The 16,072-nt window shown below is 36.4% G+C and overlaps 1 protein-coding gene across 2 annotated transcripts in view; it reads right to left on the reverse strand.

Annotated features, from left to right (window-relative positions):
- Positions 1-16,072, reverse strand: part of GPR126 (G protein-coupled receptor 126) — a 134,827-nt gene that overhangs the window by 74,662 nt on the left and 44,093 nt on the right. For both annotated transcript variants that reach the window (XM_008566244.1, XM_008566243.1), the window contains exon 2: positions 1,955-2,296. In XM_008566244.1, the coding sequence (XP_008564466.1) occupies positions 1,955-2,296 (342 nt within the window). The remainder of the gene's footprint in view (positions 1-1,954; positions 2,297-16,072) is intronic.

The following is a 16,072-nucleotide window of genomic DNA, read 5'->3' on the forward strand; positions in this document are numbered from 1 at the left end:
TAATTTCTTTCTTTTTTTTTTTTTTCCTTTTTTGTCTTTTTTCGTGTCCGGCAACGGGATCGCAACCCTCGGTGTTGCTCCCACGCCTCGCTCAGCCAGTGAGCGGGAACCGGTCTGTATGTGGGATCCGAACCTTCGGCGGGAGCACCACCGCGCTCCCAAGCGGTGCACTGTAGCAGTGCGCCACCGGGCCGGCCCCCAAATAATTTCTAATCATAACTAATAGTTCTGTGTTTTATTAACAAGTACCTTTCACTCTTTCCAAACTTTCCTATACTACTCTCTTCTCTTCAGTCATTCCATATCCTCCTTTCTTTCCCTCATCATCAGGCTATTTTATGAACAAATACAAAAAGAATTCTATTGAGGAGAGGGAGTCTAGTAAAAAGACAAATAAAAATGGAATTTTATGGTATAGTTCCTTTACATTTAGGCATATGAGCTAGTTTTTGAGAGACAGCAAGGGAAAGTAGTTAAAAGGGCAAACTATGAAGCTGCATATCCCAGCTCTTCCACGTAGTAGCCATGTGATCTCGGGCATGTCACATCACCTCTCCCTACCATAGTCTCTGTCTGCAAAGTAAGAAAATTGGCACCTGTTGCATAGATGGTGGATGAAAATTAAATAAGTTAATATCTATAAAGCATACAGCAGCACCTACTCAGCAGCAATAAATAGCAAGTGATTACTATTATTATATGCATAATAAATTTAAAATAAAAATGCAGTAGCCTAATACTTCTGTGATATATGTGAAATTATTAGATAATACAGTGGATTTAGCCCTATGCTATTTTAACAGACATTGTGTAACCAATATGAAAGAAAATTCTCTCTCTTCAAAAATACTGTTTAAAACTGGTTATCATATCAATAGTAGTTTGGATATATTTCAATGTACAACAAGAATAGCTCTATAATTAAAATAATTTTAGGATACGTATTTTAGTCAAAATTATGAGAATTTAAGAAAATCATAGATTTTAGTCTACTTTAAAAATATATAACACTTCATAGGTCTATTTATGCAAAGGGTCATTTATGCATTATGAACCCAATATTCTATACACGTTGTTAAAATAAAAAGCCTAGAAGAAAATATGGCTGAATGGTGGGTGTACAGGTTAATTCTAACTTGTTTCTTTTTTATTTCCAAATGTCCTTAATTAAAGATTTTTTAAACATTCTTTTGAAAAAATAAAGCATGTGTTTTAATGAGTATGTATGTACCTAATGTCAATCACAAGCAGTAAATAACTCCTCAACCGAAAATCAATAATAATGAATTCAGCTATTTTCATAGTTGTACCTTTCTTAAAGTTTTATTTTTTGTATATGTGATACCTAATTAGGAAGCTCAGGAAAAAAGACTGGTTTTAGAGAGAATAAGATTTAAATGTTATGATGTGCCAGAATCTGGGAAACACATTTAATAAAAATATGTTTTATTTCTTTGATTAGCCAATTTCAGGGGGCTTTCCTCAGGCTATGTTGTTTATTAGCTTAAGTTATTAATAGTTTTTTAAAATTTACATGCTAATTTTCTTTATTTGTCCCCTAGCATAATTATTTAAAAGGGCAACATCTTAAAAGCCCAAAATAAAATAATTTCTGAATATGGATGTTTTAAATTTTCAGTGGAAACATGTTAGAATTACAGATTTTAACTATTAACAGTAGAATATCTACAGTGTCTTCCAAGCAGCCTTTAAATGTTCTACATATAAACAATATGAATGAATTCTGCTCTACTGTAACCAGATTTTGGATCTGGAAATTATATTTTGCTAATGAGAATGTTCAAAGAATAATAACAGATTCTTGCCCATAAATCCTAATCCTAAATCATTCACGTTGACATAAAAGAGCATAAGTCTGTCTTCTGGTTCTTGTGTTTATTGTAGAACATGTTAAATGAAAGCAGAAGGTTGGCACTGCCTTTGGTTTACATACCTCTGATGTAGCTGGCATTGAAACCTTTCTTCTGGATGCTAAAGTCACTTGAAAAGGACACATGCATCTCATTCGCACTTGAGTTAAATGATAGGCCTTTGGCAGTTGCTCCACAAAATTTAGTCTGGCTTTCTCCATTATCAAGGGATAATGAGTCATAAATGCAATTGGGAGCCTCTTCAATGTCGAAGTCATTAAACGTTATCTGAATGATGTAGCCGGTGGGGGCTCGGAGGGTCCACATGCAAGCCTGGCTGTTAGGGTAGTCATTAGGGTAGCACGGAGAAGTAAAGGTCCCAGAAGGGTTGGACAGGACAACCCTGCAGTTGGCACATCCCCACACTGTTGGACAGACAAAAGAGAGACAGAGAGAAGGGCTGGAATCAAATGCGTATAATAAACCAAGAATACCACACACTAGGGATAATCAAATAGTAAACATTTTAAAATACCAAAATACAGTCATAAAAATTAAAAGGAAAACAAAACCATCTCAAGGAGAAAATGAAGTACCAACAGAGCAACAAAAAGTAAAAGAAAAATACAAAATTTGAGAGCAATGATTCTTACACTTAGGGGGTCTTATACTCTGAGCATCCGATGAAAGTTATGGGAACTGTCTCCAGGAAAATGCATAAGGGCCACTACTTGTTGCATACAATTTTAAGGAGTACATGAGGCCTCAGAAGCCAACAATGGATTTCACAAATGTCCACTGACCTGTGTTAAGAATCGCTACCCTAGTTGAGTAAGTGAACTGGGGTGGAGCGAGTTACAGAACCATAAAGGTAGAGTTCAATATTACAAATCACAGACATAAAGGAAAAGAAACTCTCAGAAATAAATGTTTAAATAAAAAGCTATCAACACACAAATAATAAACAGATTATCCTCTGGTAGAGTACATTTTTTTCTAAAATTCAGTAAATAGCATCATCTTGAATGTGTGGAATATTTATAGTTTTTAATGTACTTATCCCATTTGTTTACTATGATTGATAATTACATACTTGTGTGATCATCTCATTCATTCAGTAAACACTTACTGAGTGCCTGTAATGAGCCAAGCACTATTCTAAATAGTATATACTAATGAGAAGGAACACAAAGTCTGTGTATAAGAGATTCTTACACTTCAGTCTCAGACCCAAAGATAACCAATAATATAATGACAGGTGGTGATAAAAGGTACGAGGAAAAGTTAAGCGAGGCATAGAGACAGGGACATGAACGGATGGAAACACTAGGTGGTTCTCCAAAGAGGTGAACCTTGAGCAAAGACCCGACTGAGGGAGCATGCCATGAGCACACTAGCAACAGCACTGCAGGCCAAGGGAACAGCAAAAATAAAAACCCATTGTAAATGAATGTTGGTCTCTGTCATTGAACTGTAAGTTCCATGAGGCCTAAGGCCATGTCTCCTTTCTTCATCACTACATTCCCAGTATACAAGGTAGGTGCACAATAAATAGTAACTGAATAAATGTATTTTTACAGAAGAACCTTCTGAAGTAGACAGGAGAAATGCTATTATCCCATGTTCTCTAAAGAGAACAGTTAGGATCTTCTAAATTATTATTCATCTAGGGTGTGGCCACTAGCAGGTACTAGTAACCAAAATCTACTATCTTCCTTTCTAGAGATGCTTTTGCAATTAATAGATGTGTTCCTTTTAAATATTTTTATAACTGAAAGAAATACATTCGTTCACCCAATATTCTGAATAAGTAAACTGCCATAAAACTAACACATGAACTTTCAAACCATAAAATACTTTAACCATGTTACTGGAAATCACTCTAAATGTATTGTGTTTCTCTCTCTTTTACTCATTGAATAGAATGAATCAGCAATAACTTTTCTCGAGAATGATAGTTTTTACAAATATTACTTATTCTTCTATGACACAGGGATACATTCGAGGACTTATTAGATGTGTCATGCTGCTTAAGTTAGGTTTTTCTTTTCCCTTTGGCCCCCTTGGTTATGCAACGCTTTGCCTTGCCAGCTCTGCTCCCCGCTGTTCTTCCTCACTTGCCCTTCCTCTGCTCTTCCTTGAGTCTCTGACATCTTGCACAAGTTGAAAGACAAACAAGGAAAACAAATTCTGATCATCAAGTCTCTTGCCAAATGCCTTCACTTATCCATCCCTGGAGTACCATGTTCTTCTCCTTTGTAGCACTATTCAGAGCAGTTCCATGGGAGATGATTTTCTCATTGTCTGCTTCCTCCCACTACTCTGTAAACTCAACAAGCAGAGAGTAATGTACCTGTCATATTCACCACCTTACTTTCCAGCACCCCACAGCATCCCCGGCACATGGGAGATATTCAACAAAATTTGTGAAATTTATGTCAGATAAGTGACTGGCTTAAATGAATGGAAACACGCCTAAATTAAAGAATGACAGGATGTAGCAAATGAAACCAAGTCAAACAACTTCTTTTTTTTTTTGAGACCAGCCGCACCGCGTTCAGCCAGTGAGCGGTGACCGGCCATCCCCATATAGGATCCGAACCCGCTGCGGGAGCGCTGCTGCGCTCCCAGGGCCGCACTCTCCTGAGTGTGCCACGGGCTCGGCCCCAAGTCAAACAACTTCTAAGTCTTAAAGAAAGATAAAGAGTGCGTGGTTCTGGAACATCACTTTGCATGGGGCTTTGGGGCTTGCTCTTCTAATTATATCACTCATAGCACAGGAGTGAAATGAGAAACCTCTCTGACAAGTTCAGCTCTTTGTTACTATACATTGGTCTCAGGAGAGAGAAGTAATCCTAGTCAATTAACAACTTATCCAGTAATAGGTACTGGAAATTTAACATGAAAAAAAAAAAAGAAAGAAAGAAAATAAGAAACAATCTCTGTGTCATCCCAATGGTCAGGCAGCATCATTTTTCCAAGATGAGGTACTATATTCAATATCCAAGACCCTAGTAGTGTTCATAACTTCCTTTATCCTGATATTTTATTTTTGCCAAATTCTTCCCTAAGAGCTGAAGAGTATAAGAATATTAAATTGGACTGATAACAATGACTGTGTAATCTTGAACAAGTTAATTTCACTGTGCCTCAGTTTCTCCACCTTGACACTGATGGTAATAACAGCACCCACTTCCCAGTATTACTGGGAGTGTTATAAGGGTTAATATTGGAAAGTTCTAGGAGTTGTACCTGGCATATAGTTAGCACTACGCAAGTACTGGCTATTATTTGTCATCACTGCAATACAAAATTTGTGTGACAATTTACAAGAGGTAAAATAACACCCCACCTTAGCAGAATCTCTTTCTCTAAGGCACTCATTCTGATAGAAAAGAGACAGAAAAGACACCCATATGCATTTTTTTTAAAAAATTGATGCATTCTTCTATTTGATTCTCATGTTCCATGGCTACACAGCATTTAGAGATAGTGCTATTAAAGAGTAATTATCTTAATTGGATGAAATGTCAATTAAATTAGGACAGTATCATCATGCTCACTATATTTATAGATGATTTCACAGTAAAGGGCTTTCACATACATTATCTCATTTAACATCATAATAGCCCTAGGAATTACCAACACCTCCATCTTTAGGTGCAATAAATGAGGCTAATATCGATTATATAACTTGCCCAAATTTACACATCTTATTGACATCTAATGTAAGGTAAACCTAGTGTCTTTCTAGGGGGAAAAAAAAGTTACCACAATTAAACAAAAGACACAGAACAAAGTGGTGAGCTCAAGTACTGCTTTAAAAGACAACATTTTTTAATGGGCAATTTCTTAAATATAGTGTCATCACCCTAAAATTAATATATTTTAAGAAACTAATTTGAAAATACTTTAGTAAAGAATGTTAAAGAATATGGAATACAGTGCTTTGGATTTGCCCATTTGGAATAATCAAGTATCACTGCTAACTGATTCATACACTATGAGCTAGTCCATTAAATAATTAATTGTTTTCTCTTAGATGTAGGGTTACTTAAAAAGATGGACACTGAAGTAGCCACTGAATGAGGCCTTGGTAAAACCAGGATTAACAGATCTTCAAAAAGCTAACCAATGCAAAGCATCTGGCTCAAGATGTTCTGAAAGACAGATATAATAAAATAGTCTCACCTATAATATAAAAAGTAGAATTTCCAGGTAATCCAAACAAAAAAGCCAAATCTCACCCTCATTTCTTGCCTATACTTACAAATGGTTAGCAGTAATTTACTCGTGCGTATTTTCACAAAAGTTTATTCTGCAATGACACTCAAATCTGCAATGGAAAACTTTCCAGTCATGTCAAAACTTGATTCAACTTATGAACAACATTTAGATATAGATTTAATAACCATTATCTTATTATTATTATTTTTTATTAAAGAGATTCAAATTCTTACTCCACCATTGCCGCAAGTATTTCTCTGTAAAATCCAAATACCAGGGTCCTTAAAATCTCTCTAAAACAGAAATTTCCCAAGCAATAAATTTAAATAGAGAGCAATTTTAGCAGTTTTCAACATAGATCTGCAGAGGGTATTGAAGGACTGTTTTTTCCCATACTATGTTAAGTGGAGAACAAAATGAATGCATTTAAATTAATCTTGTTCTTTATTTGAATGCATATAAAACTGCAGTTAGTGAATTTGTTGGAAAACCTGGCCAGTAAAAATTATCTCCAGAAAATTTAGCTTAAGTTGTCTATTCACAGTTTGCATCTATTCAAAGTCATTGTTTGAATTATCCATGGGAATATATTAAGTTCTAATAAAGGAAAAGCTCATTTGTTGCTTAAAACAGCTTAAAATATTTAGAATCCTTGGTGGTTTTTAAAGATTAAACCTAAGGGCCAGCAGCAACTGAGAATTCTAGAATCAGTTCTAATACCCAAATCATTAAAGAGCCAAGATAGATACATAACATTTTTCCAGATCAGGTCAACTGCTGCCAGATGTAACATCATTGAAATGTAAAATATAAATAACATTTTAGATGCTAGCATCCATTAAATGACTAATAATACACAGAACTGGACAAGTTCATCACAGTATCTGAATTTAAGTGATCTCAGACCACTATGCAGATTTTTCAGGATGGCAAGGAATCTGAAGGCAATCTGGCTATGACATCTGCAATTCCCTTAATGTGACAGACTTGGCAGTGTCACTGCTCCTCAAGCTCTGCATTTAAAGATAGCATTTCCATGCAGGGGAGGATCCCTCTTAACAGGGTTATAGCAGTCATTCCAATATCCTACTGGAACTTCCAGCAGCCACACAAGGACCTCAGTTCACTTCCACAGTCCTCCTAAAACGCTGGTTTCCCCAGAGTTAACCAGGTAATTGTTTCAATTCCTTCTGTGATAGTTCACCTTCAAAATGTTCTCTGGAAGCACCATGCATATGAAGCTCTCCCAAAGACTTAAGCATGAGCTCAAAGGGTACCTACCACTTTACTTGAATCAGGCCAATTAAGCTTGACACAGCTAGAAAGCTAACAAAAAAAGTTAAAGTTCCCTAATGAGGCACCATTAAGCTTGACAATTTTTTGAATCACCAAAGACATTCACATGCACCACACCTTCAAATACTTCTCTGTCTTCTGCAATATCATTAATGTTTAAGCTTTGAGCCTTGTCTTTCGATAATCACCTTGGCAAGAGAATGCTTCATAATTAACTGCAAAAGATAGCACTTTCTGATGATCCAACCAAGTGGACTAATGTAAATCCTTCTAGAGTAGCTTGTTATGCAGGTATATATCCCTTGCAAGAGGATTAGCACATGAGCATGCATATGTACACACAGCACGCCTATCCACACACATTTCCATGGGAAACTGTTCCCTTTTAAGCAGTGGTTGAGTCTTTTCCAGTTCTTAAAAAAAAAAAAAAAGTCTAAAGGCAATGGATAATTTGGAACAATCTAAACTGCAAGATCTATCACTTAATCTACCTCCTGGTTAGTATATTCATGGCCCTTACCCCCTACCCCATTTCTGCCTTGCAAACTCCCAACTCTGGATTAATCCAGCTGTGGACCTACTTGCTCTCTACTCCACAGGCATTGCTGAAAAGAATTCACCAAATCGTGCAGATTATTCATGCTAAAGAGGCTTCCATTTTTATCTCACTCACCTTCTGCAACATTTGATGTCTCCAAACACACCCTGCTTCTTGAGTGTCTCCATCTATAGTGCTTCCATTTTCGTTCTCCTCCTGTCCTCTCAGCCCTTTCTGAGCATTTCCCCCTTCTCCACTTGCTCTACCGTTCTTGCTATTTGACATATGGGTCTCCATCCAGTGGCATCAGTATCACCTGGGAGCTTGTCAAACATACCGAATCACCCAGAACTTCTAAACAAAATCTGCATTTTAACAAGATTTTTCACATAATTCATAAGCATTAAACTCTGAGAAGTGCTCCTTTAAATAACAGGCTACTGAAGCTATTTTCAGTCTCCATGCATACAACTTCTCCCAAGAGGATCTGTCCCCTGGCACAGCTATTACTGTCAAATTTGTATCCCTTTACCTAAGAGGTGGATCCCTGACCTGAAGGGAACCAAAGCTTGGGCTTTACTAATCAGCCAGATTCTCTTCCTCTGAGAATTTGAAGTTAGAGACACAGGTCATTTATTCAGAGAATGATGAATAACAGAATGATGAAGTTATAAAAACTCAAAGGTAGCAACTGCCCTGGCTATTTGCAAACAAAGGAAACTGATGGGTTGAATGTTGAGAAGAAGATAAGGGAAAACCAGATCTTTGACAAACAGAGAGGCTTCAATTCCAGACAGACCTTAGTGGACTGTGTTTATTACAACCAAGTGTGCCTCAAACCATCACTCCATGGAGCTCTTTCTCCGAATCTTTTGCTCTACACTTATTTTCTCTAGATGATCTCACTGAACAAAGGCCTTCATTATATCCAAATGCTGATGACATGCATGTGCCGCTGAGCACCATACCTTAGCTTGCAAGTGTCTACTCAACATCTCCACTTGGATGTCCCATAGGTCCACCAACCCAAATACCATTCCTCAAATAATGTTTTTATCCTCTTTGAAATTGTTTGTAGCATGAGAATCATCTAAGCTAGGACTCTGAATATCCCTTCTCCCACCCCATTTTAAATACTTTATCAAAGGCTATGACATTTATTCATAGTTATTAAATCTGTCCCCTCATCTCATCCCTATGGCTATGTAGTGTAAGGTTCTCATCTTTTCTCTCTTTGATAAAATCTCAGTAACTAGTCTTCCTGTCAATTACTTGTCATCTCCAGCTCATCCTCCACATCACTACCAGAAAGATCCGTCAAGATGCAAGTATGAAAGTAACTATTTTCTAACTAAAATCTTTTCTGGAATCCAACAAGACAAGCCCTTTTGAACGGCACACAGCACTCCATATGTGCCCTGTTCACACTTCCTAACTCATATCTTACCATCCCGTCACATCCACTCAATACTTACAAAGCGCCTATGATCCTGGCACTGTGCCAAGTTCTAGAAATACAATCATGCACAAGACACAATACCTGACTTCATGGAATTTAAAGATTATTAGAAATGCTGATAAATTAGTAGTGATATTACAATGGAATGACTGCCCTGAAAGGGTCAGTTGCTGAGTGCAATAACCTAGGTTTAAACTTCATAGAAATGGTGGCATTTTAACAGATGAGAAAGAAACTAAGACCTAAATATGCAGCTTGGAAGTGGGCCAACAGGAGTGGGGAGGCAGAGAAGAAAAAGAAAAGGGAGTTCCGGGCAGTGGGGTCAGCAGGTGCAAGGGCCTGCAAGTGAGAGCACGGATTGTTCAAATAAGAGTTTAGTTCAGCTAGGGCATAGTGTGCAAAGTGGAGAGAAATAAGAGATAAAGATGACAGGGTAGGCAGGGATTAGGTTTTGCAGGATTTTGCAAGCCATGCTAATGAAGATTAAAAATTACACTAAGAGAAGCAGTGAAAATAAAAAAGTTTCAATTACAAGAGAGTAAAATAATAAGATTTATACTTAGCACAGATATTTTTTAAAGCCCCACCCTTTTAAACAACACAAAATTACCTGTGAACAAAGATACTTGTAAGAATCACACCGCTTAACTCCAAGGACTTGACAGATGACAAGAAAGACAAAAGACAGCAAGCTATCCTGACAGTTTGTTTGTAGAAAGCACAGCAGTCACAGTGGAGGGCAGATAAATTCTACAGGGACTGAACTCACTGAGGCGAAGCCTCGCTGTTCACGGTAAGATATAAAAGCAGCAAAGTGACCGTTCTAGTGTTCATCAAAGATCTGTGTTATTTTGATCTTATGTGTTTTATTACCTGTAAAGAAATACTGAGAAAACTATAAAAAACAAACTCACCTACTGCTCATTTCACTTGAGAATGTCACAAAAAATCTTTCCATATGAATTAGTTAGGTACATTACAACACAAAACTGGTTTATATTGGCATTAACTAGGAAAATATTGCTAAATGGATAAGTATCAGCATAAGTAGAGAATGTCTTAGCCTCATCAAGGCTAATTACAGCTCTAACACCCATGAAGGCAGTGATATCATTACTGGCTAAACAGTGCATTACTAACTTCTTGAGCACATAAACATAGCTAATGATAATATCCACATAAAGTACTAGGACCATACTTGGCTCATAGTAAGATGCCCAAATAATATTGGCTTTTAGTGTTGTTATGATTGTGGTTGTTATTTAACAACAGAACATGTTAGCCATATTTTAATTTTTTAATTAATTCATTCATTCAATTTTCTGGGCCCCTACTTCTATTCATTTTCAGTTTTATTTTAGATGTCTTTACAGATGGTTACCAGAGGGTGGTGAAGGTTATTGCTTCCTATTTATTCCATGTTATGTGGTGCAGGTGAAGAACCTGAAATTAATAGCTGGAGTGAATTTTGGGTTTACAAAGTTACCTTCCCAGTAAGCTGAGAGAATATATTGAGAAGAAGATTCCAGGAGCAGGATAAGTGTGCATGTTAGCTCAAATTTTCCAAATGAGCCTTTAATTTGAGGGCAAAAAAACCCACTCAAGTTTGTACACATAAATGGAAGCATTTTAAACAGTGAAGGTTTAGAGAAAATCAAATTATAGATGCAACTGACATAATTTTGCCCCTTTAGGGAATACTTTTTTATGTAAACATCTGGGTAATAAGAAAGAGCTGATGTAAAAATTCCATAATATAGACTTTAAAAAATAAAAGTGTTTTTTCAGTAAAACTTTCCATTTTATTCATGAACCACTTGTTTAAATATGCTATTTGTCTGTCTTAATCCATTACTGAAATTAATTACTTTTCAAAATATTTATATTATGTTAACTTTTCACATAGATCTCAGGTATAAAAGGGGGGAGAGAGAGAGAGAGGAAAAGAGAAACATACAGATTTTTTCAATAAACTCTGAAATTGAACTTAGAATAAAAAAAAACCTTTTTAAAGTTCAATTTCACTCTTCTAGCTAAATCACAAGATCTAGCTGATAAAAATATTTTTATTATTGTGGAAAAGAAACACTGTGGGAAAGACAACATGCTCATGAAGCTGAACTTGTTCTCTGGAGATCCTTTCCAAATATAAAATTACACCTCTCAAGGTATTTTATTTAAAATGTGAATACAAGCTACATAAACCCAAAGAAAATACTGAGTGAGACACAACAATATGTGGAGAGGAAGAGAAATAAAAATAATAAAAATAACTATAACAACAACTAGCATTTAGTGAGTGATCACTTTGTGCCAGATGAGAGAAGAAAGACTAAATCATCTTCCTCCTGAAATAATCCATGTTTATGTGAATACTTGGCCATAGTACAAGTAGGATCACAGTGGCCTCTGGTCTTGGCTCTTTTATTACCCAACCATATGACCCTGTACTCGTCACTAACCATTGAGCTTTTGGTTTCCACATTTGGAAAAAAAAGTCTCTTTTGGTTCTAAAGCTCTAACATGAGTGATAGATTCAGGTCCTCCCATACAAAAGAGCTTCAATTGTTCCCTTTACTAGGAAGAAGCTTCCAGGAGAGGTATAAAAACATCCGATGCTTCCCTAAGGAAAAGAGTGTCCCAATGTACAGTTCATGAGGTTATGAGGCAAGAGGGTCTTTCTGAATGTTCCTGAGACTCAGCCTGTTTGTGTTCATTTGTCTACTTTGGAGCCATAAGTTTGAGTCCCTAAGGGACAGCCAATACAGGCTGAACGCAAGTACAGCTAATGGTCAGCAAACATCCTGGCTTCTGGGGTACGTTCCTACTGCTCAAGAAAATTTCCACATCTTGCTAACAGTACTTATTGTGCTATTTTGAATATTGCTGGCTTAGAATTACAGAGCAAGCTGTGACAGACTGTGAAGATTTAGAGTGTGGTCACATCAGGAAAAAAAAAGTCACCTCCTTTCTACTTAATATAGCTGCTTTAGGGTGTTCTTGGTGCCTAACAGCTTATGTTACACATACACAAAAAACCAGTTCATTACTTTTATAAAAAGTTAATACACTGAATGAGAAGCAAGGCTGAATTTTGGTTTGCCACATCATTGCCAAAATATTTATCTAATTTGAAATTTCACTGGGCTGGGGAAGAGGTGATGTAGGTGCTAACCTTGTGTAGCCTCTGGCAGGTTACATCCATGGAGAAGCACACTCAATTTTCCTACAGTCCAACTGCTCTACCTGTGCCCCAGGGATCTTCCACATCAATCACAAGTCTTCAGCAAAAACACGCTTGCAAAAGTTCACAAAGTTCACCCAACTTTATAATTATAAGTTTCCAGGACGGTATAAAAATCTACTTGCTTACCATCTTCTTTTAGCCAGTTATATTTTTAAACTTCAGAAAAATGGTAAAGTGACTTGTTCTAAGTGGGTGAGTAAGGTCACACCTGCAGGCAAGTCAGAGAGAAGTCCAAACCACCCGAAGTGGGTGGGCTGGGTGGGCTACAGAGCCAAGAGCGCAGCCTGTTTCCAATAGGAGACACAGACCTAAAAACAGAAGCCTGTCCGTGTCCGAGAGGTTTGGACTGTGGCAAAGCTCACTGTTACTAGGGAGTGTAGGAGTGCTCAGCTGCACACATCTGTTTCACTCAATGCTTGGAGGGGGCTGAATGATCGTTCAAAATTTCTGAATTGCTTTTATGCTCTTGATTACCATTTAGCTTTGTAGTGCAGTTTGAGAGAAAGAGAAATATTATTTTAATTTACGGATTCCTTTCATGATCCCATTTAGAATATCAAGTAGGGAAGTTCTGTAGGATCTTATCTCAGGAAGTTATTTTGAAACAATAATAGGTATAATAGTATTGTGGTTCAGTATAAACTATAACATAGCTTAGTCTCCCAACTCTCCATGAAAATAGCACTGATGACAAGGCAGCCTGAGCCCCGGTCATTAATGAAATTATATAAAGAGATCCATCTTACCGAAAAACTGATAGGGAAATTCCAAACGATAGCTTTTTGAGATTCCAATATAAATACAAAGCTTCACATACATGTCTATATATATCATTCTCCCATGAGGGGTATACGATGGGAAGACTGTGCCATTTTCCATCAAATTTCAACCAAGGAAAGATGAGAAACTACAAGGTTTTTGATTCTTTAATAATGAGTGAAAGTAAATAGATGTTTGGATAACAGATCTTTCTGAATGTTATTAGCTAAAATAATTTGAGTTGAATCTCTTCTCAAAGAAGTTATTTTCTTCTCTCTCCAATATAATCATCTGACTTTTAATTTTTAGGATGACCAACACATCAGGCATTTTTCTGAAGGACCATCCAGCCTATACTGTAGAGCTTCTAAGTAGAAGAACTGCCAGCCTCACTGTGCAAAATAGGCCAAAACCACAAAGTTAATTAAAATTTTAATAAAACTTAAAAGCTGTAAAACTATTTTAATAGTTTACATATATGTGATTCTGCGTGAAAGGAATAGTTTTTCAGTTGTCAAAAATAATTCTCTAATACATACCTTTTATAGGGATGTATTATTTTAAGATATTTTACAAATTTATTTTCTATAAAACTAAGACATTATTCAAAAGCAAATAATGAAGATGAAGTTCTTTGGCCACTATTTGTCTCATAACAACCACAATCAATAAGAAATACACATATCACACAGGCCACACTCTTGGCCAAAACATAAGAGAGACTGCTGTAAGTGACTGTAGATAAGACTTAATGGATAATGACAAACTGAGGATTATATTTCGTCATTGACAGCTCAGACACAGCAAAGGCCTTTTTTACAGAAGAATTTGAGAAGAGCCTATCTTGTCATTTCTGCTTACTAACTATATTTAAATCTTTTCTCACAGGAGAACTGAAAATTAAAAACTTGCAGCTCACACAAGCTATTCTGGACATGGTCTAAGTTCCTATTTGAGCCAGCTTCTAAGTTGCTCCTATCTCAACATCGTTACAGCTGCTCTCAGCATGTAACGTCTCCATATACTTGACTGGAAATAGCACATTGCCTGGCTGGAACTTTTTGCACAGTTTTGCAGTGAAAGACACTACTGTCCTCCAAAGCACATTATTCAACAATCTGATCTGGGCGGCTGAAGCAAAAGACAAAGGCAGCACTATGTCCTGTCTAGTTCTACCAATCTGCTTCATGAAGTCATTTTTAGGTACAGCCTTTCAATTCAAAGTCTGATTTTTTCCATATAGCTTCTAGAGATGTACAAGCCATGTAAAAATATGTACATCCTTTTTCAAAAATAAGAAATATGAAAAATAAGGGCTTAAGTTAGAAAATCTCATAAGTTCGATCAACTTTTTTTAAAAAACCATTAATAAAGGTAAATTTTAATGTTAATAAAATTTCAATCAAAAATGTTCATCAAATTCTCCTCCACTTGATACAACATCCAAGTAATATTAATTTAGTGATCCTTTCGCTATTTTTGGTGGATTACAAAAGCAAAAGGGAAGTTAAAAAAGAAAAAAGAATGCCAAGGTTCAACTGATTTGACCCAGGATTTTAGGGTAAGGCTAGGAGAGGACATTCAACACTAAGGATGTTTGATGTACATCATTATTAAATCATGGCAAGATGAGAGATATCTTGTTATACATAATTATAATAGCATTTGGTAGATTAAAACATCACATCCTTTGGAAATTGATGGTAAAGAACACAGAGAAGTAAAATAAATTTTGAACATAGCTTGGGTGGGAACCCTTTGCTGTCCGCTTCCCCTTTGATTCTTTGGGGTTTATCCAATAAAAATGGAAGTAGAAAAAAGAAAAAATAGCAAGTGGCTATCTCTAAGATGACCCACTTATCTTGAGTTCATACTGTGACATTGTGTAATGCCAGTACACAAAGTTACAGATTTCCTTTATCCCACATAGGGAAAGGCTTGAGATTGTCTTTTTTTTTTTTTCCCCCTGGGGGGGTGGGGTAGGAGGGAGGAGGTGGGTGGAGGAGGGAGTTCTGAATATCTTGTGGTATGCCTTCTGAAATTTAAGACTATTTTTCTTGGCACTCTTCACCTAATTTAATTTGCTTGCTTTCCTTGTCATATATTTTTTCTTGACTAAATACCACAAATTCATAAGTTAAAAAAAAAAAGCAAAGAACAAAAAGCGACACACTTACCTGCATACACATAATATGTGTGCTTTTTGGATGCACATATGATATGCATGCATGCAATAGCCATAGGGTCAGGCAGCATGTCTACCAGACATACATGTGTGTATTTCAAAATATATACACCACCAACATATATACTTATATAAATATATGTTTAAATATATAACGTTACAAAATAATTTTTTAAATAATCAGGAATTTCCCATGGCAAAAGAACTGATCAAGTTGCTTTCTCCTTCCTGAGAGTCATGATAAAAGTTAAACTGAATTCCATTTGAGGATGAGATCATATTTGATTTCATATAATACACAGCCTCACTCTAGTCTGTTTATACTTTTTCAGCATATACTATGTATAAGGCACACATTATAAATATTAAAGAGGAAAAGGATACTTGGGGGAAGACAGAAAGCCACTGTAGAAGTGCTATAAACTTCCTCACATAGAAGGGTCACCGTTCTCAAGGCCAGTTGTCGACTTCATGCAAGGTTTTGTCTTGA

This window comes from Galeopterus variegatus, unplaced genomic scaffold (assembly GCF_000696425.1).
Source record: "Galeopterus variegatus unplaced genomic scaffold, G_variegatus-3.0.2 Scaffold230, whole genome shotgun sequence".
In the NCBI taxonomy this organism is placed as follows: Eukaryota; Metazoa; Chordata; class Mammalia; order Dermoptera; family Cynocephalidae; genus Galeopterus; species Galeopterus variegatus.